Consider the following 20,181-nt stretch of genomic DNA (forward strand, 5'->3'; position numbering starts at 1 on the left):
TCTGAAGGAGCAGGTGCTTAGCATGGGGTTACTCCTGGATCCATCACTGTCACATGAGCCTCAGGTGGCACAGAGTGTTTTCCATCAGCTTCGGCTGGTGGCCCAGCTATGTCCCTAGCTGGATAGGGACAGCCTAACTTAGGTTATCTATGCTCTGGTCACCTCTAAGTTCTACATTGCATTTGAAGACTCTTCAGAAACTGCAGCTGGTGCAGAATTCAGTGGCTAGATTGCTGACTAAGGCAAGTAGACCTGGACTTATAGCCCCAATCTTGGCACAACTGGACGTGCTACCAATTAGTTTCTAGGCACAATTCAAAGTGCTGGTTTGGAGACTCACGGCCGCCAACATCTCAAGGACTGCTTCTCCCCACATGAACCAACCCTGGCACTGTGGTCATCAACTGAGGCTCTTTTTCTGTGTGTCCTCCTCAAGGGAGATCTGGATGGTGGTGGCACAGGAATGCGCCTTTTCCGTGGTAGGTTCCTCAGGGAAGCATGCCTGGAGCCATTGCTATCTGTTTTTAGGTTCCAGGCAAAAACAACTTTGCCTACCCAGGCCTTTGGTTTTTCATTGGGAGGACAACTAGTTATATTTGTGCTCACCCTTTTAAGTGAGATGGGAAAATTTAGCCCCCTTTATGTTTTTAGATGAGCCTTAGAATCATAGAATCATAGAATCATAGAGTTGGAAGAGACCACAAGGGCCATCGAGTCCAACCCCCTGCCAAGCAGGAAACACCATCAGAGCACTCCTGACATATGGTTGTCAAGCCTCTGCTTAAAGACCTCCAAAGAAGGAGACTCCACCACACACCTTGGCAGCAAATTCCACTGTCGAACAGCTCTTACTGTCAGGAAGTTCTTCCTAATGTTTAGGTGGAATCTTTTTTCTTGTAGTTTGGAACCATTGCTCCTTGTCCGCTTCTCTGGAGCAGCAGAAAACAACCTTTCTCCCTCCTCTATGTGACATCCTTTTATATATTTGAACATGGCTATCATATCACCCCTTAACCTCCTCTTCTCCAGGCTAAACATGCCCAGCTCCCTTAGCCGTTCCTCATAAGGCATCGTTTCCAGGCCTTTGACCATTTTGGTTGCCCTCCTCTGGACACGTTCCAGTTTGTCAGTGTCCTTCTTGAACTGTGGTGCCCAGAACTGGACACAGTACTCCAGGTGAGGTCTGACCAGAGCAGAATACAGTGGCACTATTACTTCCCTTGATCTAGATGCAATACTCCTATTGATGCAGCCCAGAATTGCATTGGCTTTTTTAGCTGCCGCGTCACACTGTTGGCTCATGTCAAGTTTGTGGTCAACCAAGACTCCTAGATCCTTTTCACATGTACTGCTCTCAAGCCAGGTGTCACCCATCTTGTATTTGTGCCTCTCATTTTTTTTTGCCCAAGTGCAATACTTTACATTTCTCCCTATTAAAATTCATCTTGTTTGTTTTGGCCCAGTTCTCTAATCTGTCAAGGTCGTTTTGAAGTGTGATCCTGTCCTCTGGGGTGTTAGCCACCCCTCCCAGTTTGGTGTCATCTGCAAATTTGATCGGGATGCCCTTGAGTCCATCATCCAAGTCGTTGATAAAGATGTTGAATAAGACCGGGCCCAAGACAGAACCCTGTGGCACCCCACTAGTCACTCTTCTCCAGGATGAAGAGGAACCATTGATGAGCACCCTTTGGGTTCGGTCAGTCAGCCAGTTACAAATCCACTGAGTGGTAGCATAGTCAAGACCGCATTTTACCAGCTTCTTTACAAGAATATCATGGGGCACCTTGTCAAATGCCTTGCTGAAATCAAGGTAGGCTACATCCACTGCGTTCCCTTCATCTACCAGGCTTGTAATTCTGTCAAAAAACGAGATCAGGTTAGTCTGACACGACTTATTTTTCAGAAATCCATGCTGACTATTGGTGATCACAGTATTCTTTTCTAGGTGCTCACAAACTGTTTGCTTAATGATCTGCTCCAGAATCTTCCCTGGTATTGATGTCAGACTGACTGGGCGGTAATTATTTGGGTCCTCTCTTTTCCCCTTTTTGAAAATAGGGACAACATTTGCCCTCCTCCAGTCGCCTGTTCTCCAGGAATTCTCAAAGATGACTGCCAGTGGTTCTGAAATCACACCTGCCAGTTCTTTTAATACTCTTGGATGCAGTTCATCTGGCCCTGGAGACTTGAATACATCTAAACTAGCCAAGTATTCTTGTACTATCTCCTTAGTTATTCTGGGCCGTGTTTCCTCTGCTGAATCATTTGCTCCAAATTCTTCAGGTTGGGCATTGTTTTCTTTATCGGAGAAGACTGAGGCAAAGAAGGCATTGAGGAGTTCAGCCCTTTCTGTGTCCCCTGTTTGCATTTCACCATCTTCTCCTCTGAGTGACCCCACTGTTTCTTTGTTTTTCCTTTTGCTACGAACATACCCATAAAAGCCTTTTTTGTTGCTTTTAACCTCTCTAGCAAGCCTGAGTTCATTCTTTGCTTTAGCTTTTCTGACTTTGTGTCTACACGTGCTGGCTATTTGTTTGAATTCCTCTTTGGTGGTTTCCCCCCTTTTCCATTTTTTGTACACATCCTTTTTTAATCTTAACTCAGTTAAAAGTTCTTTAGATAGCCACCCTGGCTTCTTTAGGCACCTTCCATGTTTCCGTCTCATTGGTATTGCCTGAAGTTGTGCTTTTACTATCTCCCTCTTAACAAACTCCCAGCCATCATGAACTCCCTTTCCTTTTAGTATTACTGTCCATGGGATCTCACCCAGCACTTCCCTAAGTTTTATGAAGTCGACTTTCTTAAAGTCAAGAAATTGAGTCCTAGTATGCTTGGCTGCTCCTTTCCGCTGTATAGTAAACTTCAGAAGAGCATGATCACTCGCGCCTAATGATCCTTCCACTTCTACCCCACTAACCAGGTCATCAACATTGGTTAGGACCAGATCTAAAATGGCTGTTCCTCTTGTTGCTTCTCCCACTTTCTGGACAACAAAGTTGTCTGCAAGGCCAGCGAGGAATCTGTTTGACCTTATGCTCTTGGCCGAGTTTGACATCCAGCAAATATCCGGGTAATTGAAGTCCCCCATTACTACTATCTCCCTTCCTTTTGCATGCTTGGCCATCTGTTCCAGGAAGACATCATCTATGTCCTCCGTTTGGCTTGGGGATCTATAGTAAACTCCCACAATGAGGTCCCTGTTATTCATCTCTCCCTTAATTTTGACCCAAATGCTCTCACTTTGGCTTTGAGGTTCTAAATCTTGGATCTCTTCACAGGTATACACATCCCTGACATATAACGCCAGTCCTCCTCCTTTCTTGTCTGGTCTGTTTCTCTGAAATAGATTGTAACCCTCCATTATTACATTCCAGTCGTGGGACTTATCCCACCAGGTTTCAGTGATGCCTATTATGTCATATTTAGTTTGCTGTACCAAGAGCTCAAGCTCATCTTGTTTATTACCCATGCTTTGCGCATTAGTGTACAGACATTGAAGTCCATTAATCATTCCCCCGTGTCTCTTATTTAAGGATTTTTTCCTCCCACCACTAGGTCTGCGTGCTGTTTGCTCCATTTGGTCTATGACATTTGGATGATCATGTTCATCAATTGATAGACTCCTACCTTCAGGAGCACTGTCTCCCTCCCCCACATTAGTCAGTTTAAAGCCCTCCTGATGAGGTTTCTGAGATTTTTGGCAAAAACATTCCTCCCAACCGTTGTGAGGTGCAGCCCATCGCTTGCCAGAAGTCCATCTTCAAGAAACTGCAGTCCGTGATCTAAGAATCCAAACCGTTCCTGTTTACACCATTTGCGAAGCCAGCTGTTCACTTCCACTATTTTTCCCTCTCTCCCTGGGCCACGTCGTTCAACTGGGAGGACAGATGAGATGACAATTTGTGCATTTAATTGCTTCAATTTCCTGCCCAGAGCCTCATAGTCTCTTTTGATCTTCTGGAGGCTATTGCTTGCAGTGTCATTGGTTCCCACATGAACCAAGAGAAAGGGGTATTTGTCGGTGGGTTTTATGATTCCTTGTAGTCGTTCAGTTACATCTTGGATCTTAGCCCCGGGGAGACAGCACACTTCCCGAGACATCTTGTCAGGCCCACAGATCACTGCTTCTGTTCCCCTCAGTAGGGAATCCCCTATCACCACTACACGCCTCCTCTTAGGTTTGTTCGGGGTTCTTCCGTAATCTGTCCGTTCCAAGGTCGCCTGCACATTCCCTGAGGACTGACTTTGCTGCTCGTCTTCATATACCTGATCGACTGTAACGAGGGAGAGATCCTCAAATGGAGTCTGCTCTTCGTCTTCCATTCTAGGGGAGAGGACCTCAAAGCGATTGTGTATTTCTAAACAATCAGAGCGAACCCTGGGCCTCCTACTTCTTTGAGTCACGTTTCTCCATATATCTGGCTCCTGTGTTGGTGAACTAGCCTCCTTCTCAGGGGAGTCCCCTGTCTCCTCCTTGGTGGAGACGGTGTGCTCTGTTGCTTCCAAGAAGAGCTCCAGCTCTCTAATTCTTTGGAGAGTAGCCACACGTTCCTCCAGTTGCTGGACTTTGTCTTTTAAGAGGGCAATCAACATGCAATTGCTGCAGGTAAAGCTGCCTGCAACCTTTGGCAAGATGGCAAACATTGTGCAGGAACCGCAGGCGACTGCAGCTGTTCCCTCACTCTCCATCTTGAGAACGTGTCGTTGGGGCTGGCTACAGTGGTCCTCCATCATAAGAAGCGTGCAGACAGGGACAGGTAACTCCCCCTCAAAAAACCCTAGGTCTCCCCCCACAAACGTTTGAGACTAGCTCCCCTAAATCTAAAGATAGATCAAATTGCGCGCGTCTGGCGGCGCGCGCCGCTGCCCTACAAGCTCTGATAAGCTCCTCCCACAGCTAATCACCTGCCTCAACAGAAACCCTGCCCCCTCTGACCTTTGCACAGGGAGAACAGCTAATCAGCCACAAGAAACACACACAGGAGAAAACCCTTTTTGCTCCTTCTTCAGCCGCTGCCCTACAAGCCTTGTGCTGCTGTTTTCATATTTGGTGTTACTATGTTTCATTATTTCTATTTTTATCAAATCAGATACTTTGAGACACTTTGGTGTGCAACTCTACAAATGCATATAATAATTCATAAAACTGGGGCTGTCCCAGGCACCTCCTCTGGGAATAGCAGCAGGGACACAAGAACATAATTCAGCCTCTGAAGGCCAGTCTTGGCTTAAACCGGAAGACCTTTGCTCCTTTCCATATCAAGGTTCTATGGGCTTAAAAGATGAAGGGAGGATTTTGGAACCAGTCGAGATGACTCTCTCCCTGCAAACTGAATGTATGCAGAGTCAAATCCAAAAAAGCTTTCAGAACACATTCTCTGCAACAAAGAGGCTCCTTTCACACTTTGAGAGTGTGATGGCTCAGCACCAAGGTAAATGGCGTTTCTGTGTGCTCTCGTGTTGGTGTTCCATTGTGCCAGAAGTGGCTTAGTCCTCCTGTCCACATGACCCGGAAAAACTGTCTGTGGACAAACGCCAGCTCCCTTGGCCTGTAAAGCGAGATGAGCGCCGCAATCCCAGAGTCATTCGCAACTGGATTTACCGTATTTTTCGCTCCATAGGACGCACTTTTTCCCCTCCAAAAATGAAGGGGAAATGTGTGTGCGTCCTATGGTGCGAATGCAGTCTTTCGCTGAAGCCTGGAGAGCGAGAGACATCGGTGCGCACCGACCCCTCTCGCTCTCCAGGCTTCAGGAAGCTATCCGCAAGCCTTGCAAGCCCAGCGGGAGTTCCCGCGAGCTCACAAGGCTTGGGCAGCAGCCTGCAGCCCCAGCGAGTGTCCACAAGCCTGGTGCGCCCGGCGGGAGGTCCCGCCGAGCGCACGAGTCTTGGGGCGGCAGCCTGTGGCCCAAAGCACAGGGAGCCCTTCGGAGGGCTCCACGTGCTTCGGGCGAGTTTCTGCAAGCCTTGCGCGCCCGGCAGGAGCTCCCGCCGGGCGCGCGAGGCTTGGGGTGGCAGCCTGCCGCCCGAAGCACACGGAGCCCTCCGGAGGGCTCCCCGTACTTCGGGCGAGTGTCTGCAAGCCTTGCGCGCCCGGCAGGAGCTCCCGCCGGGCGCGCGAGGCTTGGGGTGGCAGCTTGCCGCCCGAAGCACGCGGAGCCCTCCGGAGGGCTCCCCGTGCTTCGGGCGAGTGTCTGCAAGCCTTGCGCGCCCGGCGGTAGGTCCCGCCAGGCGCGCGAGGCTTGGGGCGGCAGCTTGCTGCCTGAAGCACGCGGAGCCCTCCGGAGGGCTCCCCGTACTTCGGGCGAGTGTCTGCAAGCCTTGCGCGCCCGGCGGTAGGTCCCGCCAGGCGCGCGAGGCTTGGGGCGGCAGAAGGGTCTCCTTCTGTTCCTTTTCCAGGTTCGCTGAAGGGCGATGCCCCTTCTCCCTCTCTGCGCAGCACCTCTCCTGTGAAGGAGGGGCGCTGGGCAGAGAGAGAGAAGGCGCAGTGCTCCTTCAGCGACGCGTCTGTCCTGGCTTCTGCTTTAGCCCTGTGCAGCCTCTTTGGGCAGGGGGAGCCTTCATCCCGCTGCCCTGAAGAGGCTTGGCGCGGTTACCCCAGAAGCCAGAACAGCCACACGGTATCCCAGAAGCCAGATCCCTCTTGCTGTTCTGGCTTCTGGGGTTCAGAATAATTTTTTCTTGTTTTCCGCCTCCCAAAACTAGGTGCGCCCTATCGTCCGGTGCGCCCTATGGTGCGAAAAATACGGTAACTGTCAGGGATTCCTTTACCTTTTAAAGAAGACACTGACATCCTGCTCTTCTGAAAACTTTCTGAGGACCACGTTTACAATATCAATAAGAATACCATGAAAAGCACTCATCGCACTGCCTCTCTTGGATCTTATTCTGCCTATCCTATCCCTACAATGCTTCTGCATACTGGAAATGTCATCTGGCCAGCATGCTCTGCTTCCTGTGGGAAAATCATATTTTTCTGCTGCCTGAGACCTTGGAGAAGTGCTGCAAACCTTGACGGACAGCATAAGGTAAGGAAGCATTGTGCATTCTTCCCAGGAGCAGCCAGCAGGCTTTGCACTAGCGGCAGTGCCCCACTGGGTACCAGTTCCAGAACCAGGGCAGCCCATATGAACAATCCTGAGCAAAGATGGAAATGGAATTAGAGCAACCAAAACAAGCACCTCTGGAATTGGGCGTATCTTAACTCCAGTCATGCTGCAAGCCGCCTGTGCACCTTAATCTGCTTCCTGTGAGCTATTCTTAACCTAGGGATCAATTTGTGTCCTTTTAATCTGACCCTATAAATGCCACATTCTCACAAGAGAGAGACAAATATACAGTCACCTGCTCTGAGAGGGTCAGGAATAGAGAAGGCAGCAGTTTTAGTCAGGAGTTCTGCAGCTTTTTAATACTTTGTAATGCTTCACCCAATGTGTTAAAACACAATGTTTCTTCATATAGAATGATAAGTGCACTGATTTAAAATCAAATCAAGTTCAGGCTGACTTAGGCCAAAGTGATGCAGGGGCCTCTTTTTTGACAAAGTAAAAATGTAACCACTCTTTTTTTAAAAAAGGATGAGCGCATATGAAGTAGCCAATTAATTAAGGGCAGCAGTGCTTACTACAAAAATCCTAATTCCATGCCAAGGAAAAGCCAATTTCTTTTATCTGAATTATTTATTTAACCGATTTTTATCCCACTTTTTAAGAGGAGAATCTCACATAACAACAATAGCAAAAGCACAATGGAAAACACCAAAAGACTTTAAAATCAGCCAAGACATAAAAACGGACACACACCCCGTCCCTCCACAAAGCGAAACTATAACTTATCTGCATAACTTGACCTAACCTGTTGGCCTCTGGGGCTGTGCCAAACACTAAAGTCTCCTGCCTTTGGGGCAGTAACAACCACATCACCGGCTCCTCCCAACCTGCTCTCTCTGTCTCCAATATTATCTTCCTCTGCTCATCTTAAATGGCCTCAGCCCAGCATACCTGGCGGAGTGTCTCCACCCCCATCATTCATCCCAGACACTGAGGTCCAGCTCTGAGGGCCTTCTGGCAGTTCCCTCCCTGCGAGATGTGAGGTTACAGGGAACCAGGCGGAGGGCCTTCTCGGTGGTGGCGCCCGCCCTGTGGAATGCCCTCCCATAAGATGTCAAGGAAATAAACAGCTACCTGACTTTTAGAAGACATCTGAAGGCAGCCCTGTGTAGGGAAGTTGTTAATGGCTGATGTTTTAATTTGTTTTTATATTTTGCTGGAAGCTGCCCAGAGCAGCTGGGGGGACCTAGTCAGATGGGCGAGGTACAAATATCAATATCATCGCCATCATCTGAATGGCAGGGGATGGGGCCACATAGCAATGGCAACCTCACCATTATGGAAGCATTGCCAGCTGGGCCTAAGGCCTGTTTTGTTGTCTTCTAAGGCTACAGGAGCTGCTCTCTCCCATCTCTGCTGCTGGCACACATGGGAATTTATTTGTGTGTTTCATTGCTTCAGTGTCTTGATATTTTAAAGGTGGTTTTATTTCATTCACCACCCTGGTGTTTCTTGAGCCAAAAGCTGGATTATAAAATTTAGTTAGTAGTGTAATTTATTTGTTTTTTTAAATGAAAACTGCATTTCTGAGGATTCTGGAATTCTGCAATAAGCATTGAATTCACAGAGCCCAAAGGACTGTTTACAGAACGCCGTAACAGTTTGAAGCATATAACAGGGGTCAGCAAACTTTTTCAGAAGGGGGCCGGTCCACTGTCCCTCAGACCTTGTGGGGGGCCGGACTATATTTTGAAGGTTGGGAAATGAACGAATTCCTATGCCCCACAAATAACCCAGAGATGCATTTTAAATAAAAGGACACATTCTACTCATGTAAAAACACACTGATTCCCGTCCGCGGGCTGGATTTAGAAAGTGATTGGGCCAGATCCGGTCCCCGAGTCTTAGTTTGCCTACCCATGATATAAAAGAAGCAGAATTAATCAGCCTTTAAAGCTGGACTTCACTTTGCTGACTTGTAGGGCAAGTTTATTAAAAGTTTGTGGAGCAAACCTTTGGGGCAGCAGTCACTGTGACCATAGTCGAACGTTTTACCAGATCACATCAAAGATATTTGGAGCCAGAGTTGAAAAATCACAACCATGCCTCCTCCTTTATTCAGTGAGAAATTCACCCCTGCACAAGCCTGGTGAGCAGCCTTCTGCTCCTTCCCACTGGGTCTTGTGCAGGAGAACTTCCCAGGGGATTGTGACTCATGGGACGGATCCATCTTGTATCCTGCCCTGCTGCCGCTGCTCTTCAGAGCATCTAAACGTCTCCACTTCACTTTGCCTCACAGCCTCTGACTATCACATTTAACTTGGGACGACACCTAGTCATATAAAATCAAGTCAAAAGTCCAAATGAGTATACTCATGAAGAAGGGAAGGGCACAAGGAGAAGACAAAAGTGAGGTCAATCGCGCTGCAGTGATGGAAGGGGACCTGTGGCAATTGAGCCGATTTCAGGGATGTCACAATTTTCTTAGACAAGCATGGATGATCTCAAACTCCAACAACCCTGACCCCTCCCATTGCAGATCCAGTTTCTTCTTTTCCTACCCCCAGCCTGCCCAGTCCACCAGGCTAACTCTGACCAATTGCCTCTTTCCTCAGAGCTAAATCAGACAGCAAACCTTTCTTTTTTAAAGAAAAAATATGGGGGAATTCTCCTCTCTTCGCTAGTCAGAAAAAAGCACCCCAGCTTTCTAACAGCAGCCTCATTTATCAGCGCTGAGTCAAGAATCCTCACCTGCGCCACAGCCAGGGTTTCAAAATTAATGCTGAACAAGCACAGTGGTACCTTGGTTTATGAACTTAATCCGTTCCGGAAGTCCGTTCTTAAACCAAAGCATTCTTAAACCAAGGCATGCTTTCCCATAGCAGCGGGGGACTCAATTTACAAATGGAACACACTCAACAGGAAGCGAAACACGTTCTTATTCCAAGGCAAAGTTCACAAACCAAAAGACCTACTTCCGGGTTTGCAGCGTTCTTAATCCAAGTTGTTCATAAACTAAGCTGTTCTTAAACCAAGGTACCACCGTAATGTTGAACCCTTGAAGTAAGGAATACAGGGCGCTCTCGCTGCTCTCCTTCCCTCCATTTCAAACTGTTTTACAGTGTTGGGGTGAAGAGAACAATGAGCAAAAGCCCCATTAAGAAATGCCAACCAATTCCGTGACAAAACCTGGGGAGCCGCAGGTGGAATTCAGCCTTGCGCTGTGTACCAATGTTCTGTCTGCACAGGCATATCAGCTTGCCAGATGAACCGATGAGCCCCCGCCCTGAACCTGCTGTTCTGGGGGTTCCCCCACCCCACCCTGAGCCAATTGCAGGGGGCAGGTGAAGGGGAGAAGAGGGGGGGCAACTCTCTTGCACAAGCAGAAATCCTCACGCAGGGCTTCCGCTGATGGGCTTCGCTAGGTGAAGCCCACCCAACACACAGAAAGGGTTGATTCGTATAATTTAAGACAGCTACTTGAATCTGCATATTGTAACAATTCTGTAGGCTGGTGAAAATGCGACTTCCAATGCAAAAGTGGGGCGAAGAGACCAGCTACCATGCCCATGACTCTCCCCACAGAAGCAGTTACAGTGGTACCTTGGGATGAGAACGGGATCCGTTCCGGAGCCCCGTTCGCATCCCAAACGGAACGCAAGACGCGATGGCGTGTCCGCGCGTGTCATGTTTCGCCGCTTCCGCACATGCGCATGATGTCATTTTGAGTGTCTGTGCATGCGCGAGCGGTGAAACCTGGAAGTAACGCGCTCCGTTACTTCCAGGTTGCCGCAGAGCACAACTCGAATGCGCTCAACCCGAAGCACATTCAACTCGAGGTATGACCGTATGTTGATTTTACCCTTCCTTAACGGTAAAGCAGCCCAAGCTGCCACATGAGGCAGGGAGAGAGAAATCCCAATTTGCAACGGAAATGACCGCTGCGGAAAAGGCCTTGGCATTTGGACTCTCACCTTGTAGACATCTCCGTAAGTGCCGCTCCCCACGCGCTGGACCAGCTCGTAGTCTTGCTGTGGATTCCGCCGCATAATATCCCCACTCGAGCGGGCCAGAGGATCCATTGTCCCGTAATGCAGCCTCCACTTCCTCCCCCCTGCCCCCCCTCCACGAGGGGGAACAGGAATGGTGTGCAGCCGCCTCTGCCTTCCCCTGCTTCTGGCTTTTGCAATACCGAGAAGCAACGCAAGCAAGGTCCTAGCGAGGTGATCCCCTGGCGGCAGGCATAGCTTCCGTCCACTCTTCTTTCGACCTAGCAGATTTAAGGGGAAAGGAACATCCATGAGAGCTTGTTGGAAAGTAGTCAAATCGCTCTGGTGGCTCAGGCAGAAAATCCAAATGGAATCCCTGCTAGCTAACATGGGGCAGCCCTGCTGGGTACAGATTCCATTCACTTCAATGGGCCTGCGCAAGAGAAAAATCTGGAAAACTGTGGCCCATGGGTTGGATCTTTCCATCAATTATTATAAATCAAATAAATAATAATAGTAACAATGATAACATCGAAAGATCCGAGGGTGCTGTACAACATTATGAACACATTTTACAGAGCATCAATAATAAAAACATAATACAGTGGAACCTCGGTTTTTGAACATAATCCATGCCGGAAGTCTGTTCAACTCCCGAAACGTTTGAAAACCAAGGATCAAGGAGCTGGCTGCAAAGTCAACAGGAAAAAATGAAAAACACGCCTTGGAAGCCATTTGACTTCCAAGGCGTGATCAAAAACAGAAGCATTCACTTCCGGGTTTCCGGTGTTTGGCAGCTGAGACGTTTGAAAACCGAGGTTTGACTGTAAAAAGCATAATAACAGACAGCATAGCAATAAAATAATCATAATGATAGCTTTAACAGGGCAATTATTATTTAACAGCTAAAGGCCTGGGTAAAGAGGAACGTTTTTGCCTGGTGCCTAAGGACATGTAATGATGGCGGCAGGCGAGCCTCCCTGGGGAGAGCATTCCACAGACAGGGGGTGACCACAAAAAAGGCCCATTCTCTTGTTGCCACCCTCCAAACCTCTCGGAGAAGGGACATAGAGAAGGGCTTCAGATGCCCTGCTGTCTGTAACTGGCAGAGGAGGGTCCCCTCACCTGGCCTCATGCCACAAAAAACAGCCTCACCAACCCAGGCTAGCTAACCCACGCTTCTGTCTTCGAAGGCAGTCAGTGGCAAGGGCACTGACCCGTGACAGAGCCTTCTTGGAGGCAGTTTCTGCAATGCCCACCCGGGTGAGGTGTGTCTGTCTTCCAGGCGTTTGATGGCAAAGATACTGTTCCTAGCAACCTTGAGATTACTAGCTGTGAGGGGTATGTGATTGATTTAAATGTTTTAGAGACTTTAAAGTGGTTTTCAGCTTCCTATTTTTAGCTGTATTGTTTTAGCGCTACTGTGCATGGTGTCGCCTTGGGCTCCTTTGGGAGGAAGGGCGGGATATAAAATTAATAAATAATAGTATTTCAAACGCTTGACATGGGCTACCAACCTGATCCCCACAGAGGCCTTCCCTGGTGCCCTCCCTTCCCTGCCCTAGAGATTAGGCTTGAAAGAAGCATCCTATGGTAGCTGTGGGGTGTGTTTGGTCACAGGATGCATGTACATCTAGTATTGTCCACCACAGTTTCTCCAGCTTGCAAATGTGCCCATGGGCCAAAAAGGCTGGAAACCCGTGACTTACTACAAGAACCCAATGCCAGTAGCGTTATCTGCATATCGCAAATGAGAGAGCTGATGTGGAGAGAAAAAAACCTTGCCACTTTCGCAGCTGAGGCGAGACTTAAACTTCCAGCGTCATGGGACACCATATGTCACGCCCAAACAAGGCCGAACTCATCTGCTAAAATAACAGAGCCTTACGAGGGTACTGGGAGCACAGGCAAGGCTCCATCACAACATCTCGTTTGTCCAAATTAAAAAGACATGCACTAAAGAACAGCTAAAACTCTGCGCCACATAACTCAAAGTCTCTGTATAAATGAAACTCTGTGCCCTCTGTGAAGTTTGCTGCGTTCATCATTGATTCTGTTTATTTTTCTCATATCTATAAGCTCATCTTTCTTCTCTCAGAATACATCTGACTCCCATCCCTCTACTAGTTCCAGGAAAAAATTGTCTTGGGGGGTCACTTTGCCCCCAGTGACTAGAACTCATGTGGTACCCCAAACCAACCACACTTCAAGAGTGTGCCAGCTGATGCTTGAACACTTTCAAAGCCTAAATGAAACAGGAACATAATGAGACCAATAAAATACTAATTGTCCAGAGGGACAGATTGCAAAGAGCTCCCTCTGGAGCAAGAGAAGGCAGACACTTGTGAACATCTCTCATAATGTTGGGAGAGTAAATAGCAATTGACCCACACTGGTCTTGATATTTCATTACTTAATAACATCTATTTCCTACACAGATGCAAATCTTGTTATAAAATGCTGCAAGCACATCTCTTAGGAACTTGGGTCCTTCTTAAATGCAACTCAAGATTCTTAGCCTGGCAGGTGCTACATATCAGTTTCTTCTGTCCACACACTGTGAAATCATGAATGAAGGCAGCCCTACCTAAGATTATTGTACATGGACGAGAATAATTACAGCTGCAGGAATGTAAAAAAGTGAAAAACTTCTGGGAAATGACATATAATGAGATGAAAAAGATGTTGAAATATACATTTATTAAAAAACCAGAAGCATTTTTACTTGGCATTGTAGGGGAGGACATTAACAAACAGGACTGTAAATTGTTTTTATATGCAATAACGGCAGCAAGACTACTACTGGCACAAAAATGGAAGCAAGAAGAGTGGCAAATGAAAGCAATGGACTATGCAGAATTAGATAAATTAACAGGAAAGATTTGAAACCTGCGGGACCAGAGATTCTTAGAAGACTGGGGTAAATATTTGAATTATTTGAAAAGCAACTGTAATAAACAGATTACACTAGTAGGGCTGCAAGAAGTTCTGTAAGGAGGATTATGTGAAATATTGCAACGAAGACTGTGAAGAGAACTATTTGTTAATGATAATTAAAATAGAGAAATTAAGAAATGCAGAATAAGTGATAAAGTGATAAGTGATAAAGAACGGAAAATCTTCAAAATATTGTATAAGATAAGAAGTTATGTTAAATGATTGTTGGAAATGATATGTTAAAAAATTAATAAAAATGTATTAAAAAAAGAATAATAACAGCTGCAGTATCAAGGTCCCTTCAAAAGGTTTACACGTGCATTGGCTGTGTTCAGCCCCTCCCTGAAGGCACAGGGACAGAAACATCAGTCAGCTTAGAAGCATCCCAACTGCAGTGTCCCAAGGCAGGTTACATGCCCACTCGGGCATCTGGGCCACAGCGATCTTTTGATCTTCTGGACACACCAAGGAAATGTGCAATGGGGAAATGGTGCAATGGCTGTTAAAAGCTGCCTATGGAACGACGGATGACGGAACCCAGCTCTGGGCCTTACGCAGACAGAAACACAAGAAGCACTACATTGTAAACCTCGGGGGGGGGGGAGTGCAGAAACACCTTAAGCAAACAAATAAGTCAATGACCACAACAGAGGAGTGCCAGCTGCCTGGTTCTGAACAGCAGAAAAGTCTAATAACCCTTGATAGCTGGAGAGATGGGGAAGAGAGAGCATTAAGGCTCCCTTTGGAGAACAGATATCAAGACTGGGAGACGGCCCCAGGTGGTGATCTGATCTTGCAGGCAGTGGCATGGGATTGGCTATGCACAATCACTGGATTCCCAGGAACCAGAAGGCTCTTGTCTTTAATGTTTGCATCCCTGACTTGACATGCCTATAGGTCTTTCCTTCGACCAGGAAATAAACTGGCACAGGAGCTGTCAGTTACCGGCAGGAGATACTGCATGTCACAGGGGTCTAAATAGCCACCCATGTGTTATATTTATAGTGGTTTATCTGATGCTTTTATCATTTTCTGATTTTTATGTTCAGCTGCAACAGATATTACTGAAGGCCCAGAATATATTAAAGGCAGATAAAATAAGCAATACTGAGCAGCTAAGAGTATCACTTATTAACTAGATGAAGCAATATAACAGGGATATTGGTAAGTATACAGTATTCCTTCCAGGTATTCTCTCTTTGCCAAGCTTATTAATGCATTATCCTGCGCATGTCCGTATTTACCAAAAAATAGAAATGCAAATGCCAATTAGGTAGGTAGCTCCCGGGATGATAATGTTTCATTACAATTATTAGTTTTTATGTTTGGATGCATCTGTGGTATTTTTGAATTATATTTTATAAATATATTATATGAAAGTAACAGATTGCTCACCTGAGTGAAGACTGGGGAAATGAAACACAACGTATGTACCCTTGCACACACTGTCTCCTACAGGTTTGCCTTCCGTCTCTCCATGTTCCAAGCCTTTACCTGCTGCTTTTCCAAATGCCAGACAAAACAGTCAGGGGAGAGGCAGAGCAAGCTGGCAGGCCCCATAAGGATGATGACTGCTATGGATTCTCCCACAAGAGGAAGCCCTACATTTGCCAGTGGAAAAATCTCTCACAGTGACCAAGGCTAAACGTTTTTTTGCAAGAGAAACTATTTGGCTGCTGCGCTTTGGTTCAAAAAGTGTTTTCCCCATACAAATAGTAACCAGAAAGGAGAAAAGAAAACTATTTACATAACAAAGGATCTATTTCAGCCCTCATAATGTTTAATATCAAAGAGAAATTCACCAGAAATTCCCTTTTTAGAATGGCAAAATACATTTTATGGTCAGGGTGCCAAGTATGCTATGGCAGGATGATTGAATGCTGAATGTATGCACAGCAGAGAATTCAGCAATTTGAGAATTTCAGCTTTTACAAACACATGAAGCTTCTAGCCCTCAAGACCATAAAGGTGGGCTTGAAAATATATGTACAGTACAAGGCTTGGTGAGATCTAACAAAGCAGAACTGACTAAGTCAAAAACATTTTTAGTTTATTAATGGCCTTTCCTATCAAAATGAATTTGAGTATTACAGAAACTTCAATACAGACACCTTTTTGAGACACAAAAGGGCATGCAAGAAATCAGAATTCAATAAACAAAAGCAACCATTCGCTGTCAGCCAAACAGACCACAATCCAATAGAACTGCAATCGCTTCCAAAAAAACCCCCCACCTACCAAAAATGTGTGCCTGCCCTTAACTTTCAGAGCCTTCCCTCTTGATCTTCCACCACTGAAGAGGCAATTAGAGCTTTAGCTGACGATTTTACCAATTAAACTTGCAAGAGCAGAGCCAGAGCTGAATTTCCAGCAATCAGGAGGCACGAGTCAATACAAAAGCAGACTTGGATACAAGGGACAGACATAACTCACATTTGCTTGCTTGGCTGACCAAGAGAGGCTACTGCAGCCTCCAGCTTAGCCTGGCACAGACAGCACGGATGCTGAATTTGGATTCGCTTAGCACGGAGCTTACTCTGCTCCTGTTAAAGGGGTTTGCAACAAAGCTAATTGCTTTCACATGAATCCCTGCACAGTCTCTTACTAAACCATATAAACAGGAGGCCGAAGATAAACCCCTTGCTAGCAGGAAGACCCTGAGCGGGCTTCTGAGCCAGGAAGATTCCATCAGAGGGAGTCAGATCTTCTCAAACACATCACATGGCATCAGAAGAGCACAGGCCCAATTGGGGTTGCAGATTAAAAAGCAAAACATCAGGAACTTAATTGTCACCAGGGGTTGTGCTGGAAATTGTGGCATTTCAATATGGGCAGCAGACTTTTCCTTAAGCGCTTCCAACACGTACAGACCAGGGTTTTCTAACCCAGCACAGCTTCTGTCTCACGAACCTAGTTATTTGAGAGTGTCAGCAAGCATATCAACAGAGGTGATCCGGCTTACATTGTTTACTTGGACTTTCAAAAAGCTTTCGACAAAGTACCTCACCAAAGGCTCTTGAGTAAGCTTAGCAGTCAAGGAATAAGAGGAGAAGTCATCTTGTGGATAAGGACTTGGCTAAGTTGCAGGAAGCAAATAGCAGGAATAAATGGACGGTTCTCTGAATGGAAAGAAGTAGGAAGTGGAGTCCCCCAGGGATCAGGACTGGGACCTGTGCATTTTAACGTGTTCATAAACGATCTAGAGTTAGGAGTCACTTGTTAAAATGAGATTGCAAGGAGCTCCTAAAGGACCTCTCCAAGCTGAGTGAATGGGAAGTAAAATGGTAATTGCAATTCAATGTAAACAGAGATAGATACATGTAGGAGCCAAAAATATTTTTTTTCACATATATGCTCATGAGATCTAAACTGGAGGTGACGGACCAGGAATAAGACCTTGGAGTCGTAGCAGAAAGCTCAGTGAATATGTCGACCCCATGTGTGGCACCCATGAAAAAGGTAAATTCCATGTAAAGAATCATCAGGAAGGGAACTGAAAATTAAACTGCTGGTATCATAATGGCATTATACAATCTCAAATACTGTTTACAATTCTGGTAGCCTCACCACGAGAAAGATATTGTAGAGCTTCAGAAAAGGGCCACCAAAACAATTAAGGGTATGGAGTGACGTCCTGATGAAGAAGAGTTGCAGCATTTGGGACGTTTAAGTTTAGAGAAAAAGCAAGTCAGAAGCAATATGATGGAGGTTTATAAAATTATGCATGGCAAGAAGAAAGGAGAGAAGAGTTTCCTTCCCTCTCACAGTACTAGAATTCACAGGCATCCTAATAAGCTGAATGTTGGAAGATTTAGGACAGATAAAATAAAGTATTTATTTACGCAGCGCCAGTTTAAACTACGAAATTCGCTCCCACAGAAGGCAGTGATAGCCACCAACATAGATGGCTTTAAAAGGGTATAAGACAAATTGATGGAGGAGAAAGCTACTGATAGCTACTAGTCACTAGGGACGCGGGTGTCACTGTGGGTTAAACCACAGAGCCTAGGACTTGCTGATCAGAAGGTCGGTGGTTCGAATTCCTGCAACGGGGTGAGCTCCCGTTGCTCGGTCCCTGCTCCTGCCAACCTAGCAGTTCGAAAGCACAGCAAAGTGCAAGTAGATAAATAGGTACCGCTCTGGCGGGAAGGTAAGCAGCGTTTCTGTGCGCAGCTTTGGTTTGCCAGAAGCGGCTTAGTCCTGCTGGCCACATGACCCGGAAGCTGTACGCCGGCTCCCTTGGCCAGTAAAGCAAGATGCACGCCGCAACCCCAGAGTTGACCACGACTGGACCTAATGGTCAGGGGTCCCTTTACTAGTCACTGGTCTGCTTCCATTGTTCTGCTTCTGAATACAGTGGTACCTCAGGTTAAGTACTTAATTCGTTCCGGAGGTCCGTTCTTAACCTGAAGCACCACTTTAGCCAATGGGGCCTCCTGCTGCCACCGCACTGTCGGAGCACAATTTCTGTTCTCATCCTGAAGCAAAGTTCTTAACCCGAGGTAATATTTCTGGGTTAGCAGAGTCTGTAACCTGAAGTGTATGTAACCCAAGGTACTACTGGACCAGATTGCTGGAAAAACTACAGGAGGGGAAAGAGCTCAGGTTCTCAGGTCCAGCTTGCGGGTTTCCCACTGGGATCTGGTTGGCCACCTGGAGGACAGGATGCTGCACTAGATGGGCCATGTCCGGATCCAGCCCACCAGAGACTGTGACTGCATGCAGGGCGGAATGGAGGAGAGAGCAAAAGGATCTCAAGGGGTCTCAAAAGCAAGAGGAGGTGGGAACCCACCAAACCCAGTCATTCAGCCCTAACTCCAGGGATAAAGGCAGGGGCTTCACCCACCTTACCCCAAACCATCTTGGGGAGGCATCTTTCCATCTTGGCAGACTTCAGGCTTGCAGGGTCTGGTTTTTTTTTGGGGGGGGGGGTTGTGTGTATTTTTGCTAGGCACCCGCCCCCCGCCCCCAAAAGAACCACCACTCAGAACCTGGTGGTCAAGACATACACACAGAATTTAAATTTCCAGAGTCCAGGGGTTTGTCTTGAGCGGCAGAAGTGAGTGGATCTCACCCCCCCCCCCAAACCCACTCCAGGTCCCTCCAAGCTTTCTCCATCCTTCTCTTTTGGAGACAGCTGCGTCTGTTCCAGATCCCCCAGAAAAGATCCTCCAGGAGAGGCAGATCCACTTTCCACCTATCTGGAGACCATCCGTTCTCTTGCGGTGCGTGCGCACACACACACACATACGTGTACACGTGTGCACAAGAAGCCTCGCTATCCCCCGCTTTCACACGCCCTTCCCTCACCACCCCACCTCGGGGGTGCAAAAGAGGGGGTATCCCAGCTGCCCCCCCAAACCCCCCACACACACCCACCCTGGTCAGCCTGTGTTCTCTGAATGGGGGGCAATGGACTCCCCGCACCCACCTCCTCCCGCCTAGCCTGCGAGGAGAGCCTCCCTCCGCCTCGCAGTCTACCTGACCCCCAGGCCTGAGGGGCCTCTAGTTGGGGGGCTCTGAACCCCCCAATTCCCCACCAAGCGAACTCCTTTCTCCTCAGGCCCGGCCCGGGTCCTTACCTCTCTCAGCCGGCCTCGGAGGGAGGAGGAGGAGGACGAGGCCCCTCTTTGTCCCGCCGCCGCCGCCGCCTCAGCCGCGCCACTCCGGCCTGGTCTCCTCAGGCTCGGCCTGGTCTCCTCAGTCCGCGCCGCCTCGCCCCACACCGACGACGCCGCCGCCGCCGCTCGAACCCTCTCCGGGCCACGCCAGACCCAGGCAGCCGCCGCCGCCGGTGCCGCCTTCGCCTGGCCTTCCCCCGCCCTCGGCCCGGCCTCCTCGCCCGCCGCCCGGCTGAGGCGGAGCCACAGCGCCCCGAAGCGGGGCTTCCGCCGCCCAGCCAGCCTCCTCCTCGGGCCTCGGAGGAGCCATGGTCCCCGCCGCCGCCGCGCTCTCCTCCTCCTCCTTCCCACTCCGAATTCAGGAATCCGGAGTGAAGGAATCCGGATTAACGCCGCCCGCCAGGTGGATCCGCCAGGACCGCGCTGCTTCATTGGGAGAAAGTGACAGGCGGCAGGATGAAAGCGGGGGGAAAGGAGAAAGGGAAAAGGGTCTCCCATTCCCTCGGGGACAACCCTGGAGATTCAAGGCAGAGGAAATGGAGGCTGTTGGTTTCCCCCCTCCGCGAAGCAGCGCGTTGTTAACCT

General features: G+C 48.0%; 1 protein-coding gene across 3 annotated transcripts in view; it reads right to left on the reverse strand.

Moving 5' to 3' along the window:
• MAP4K5 (mitogen-activated protein kinase kinase kinase kinase 5) overlaps window positions 1-19,704 on the reverse strand; it is a 98,614-nt gene extending 78,910 nt beyond the window's left edge. For all 3 annotated transcript variants that reach the window (XR_013841828.1, XM_079988101.1, XM_079988100.1), the window contains exons 1-2: window positions 19,558-19,704; window positions 11,024-11,319 (exon numbers count right to left, since the gene is read on the reverse strand). Coding sequence is in view for 2 of the 3 variants with exons in the window: in XM_079988101.1 (XP_079844227.1) it covers window positions 11,024-11,131 (108 nt within the window). In the remaining variant the exon portion in view is untranslated. The remainder of the gene's footprint in view (window positions 1-11,023; window positions 11,320-19,557) is intronic.
• Between the last annotated feature and the right edge of the window lie 477 nt (window positions 19,705-20,181).

The sequence above is a fragment of the Podarcis cretensis genome (assembly GCF_951804945.1).
Source record: "Podarcis cretensis genome assembly, chromosome: 1".
In the NCBI taxonomy this organism is placed as follows: Eukaryota; Metazoa; Chordata; class Lepidosauria; order Squamata; family Lacertidae; genus Podarcis; species Podarcis cretensis.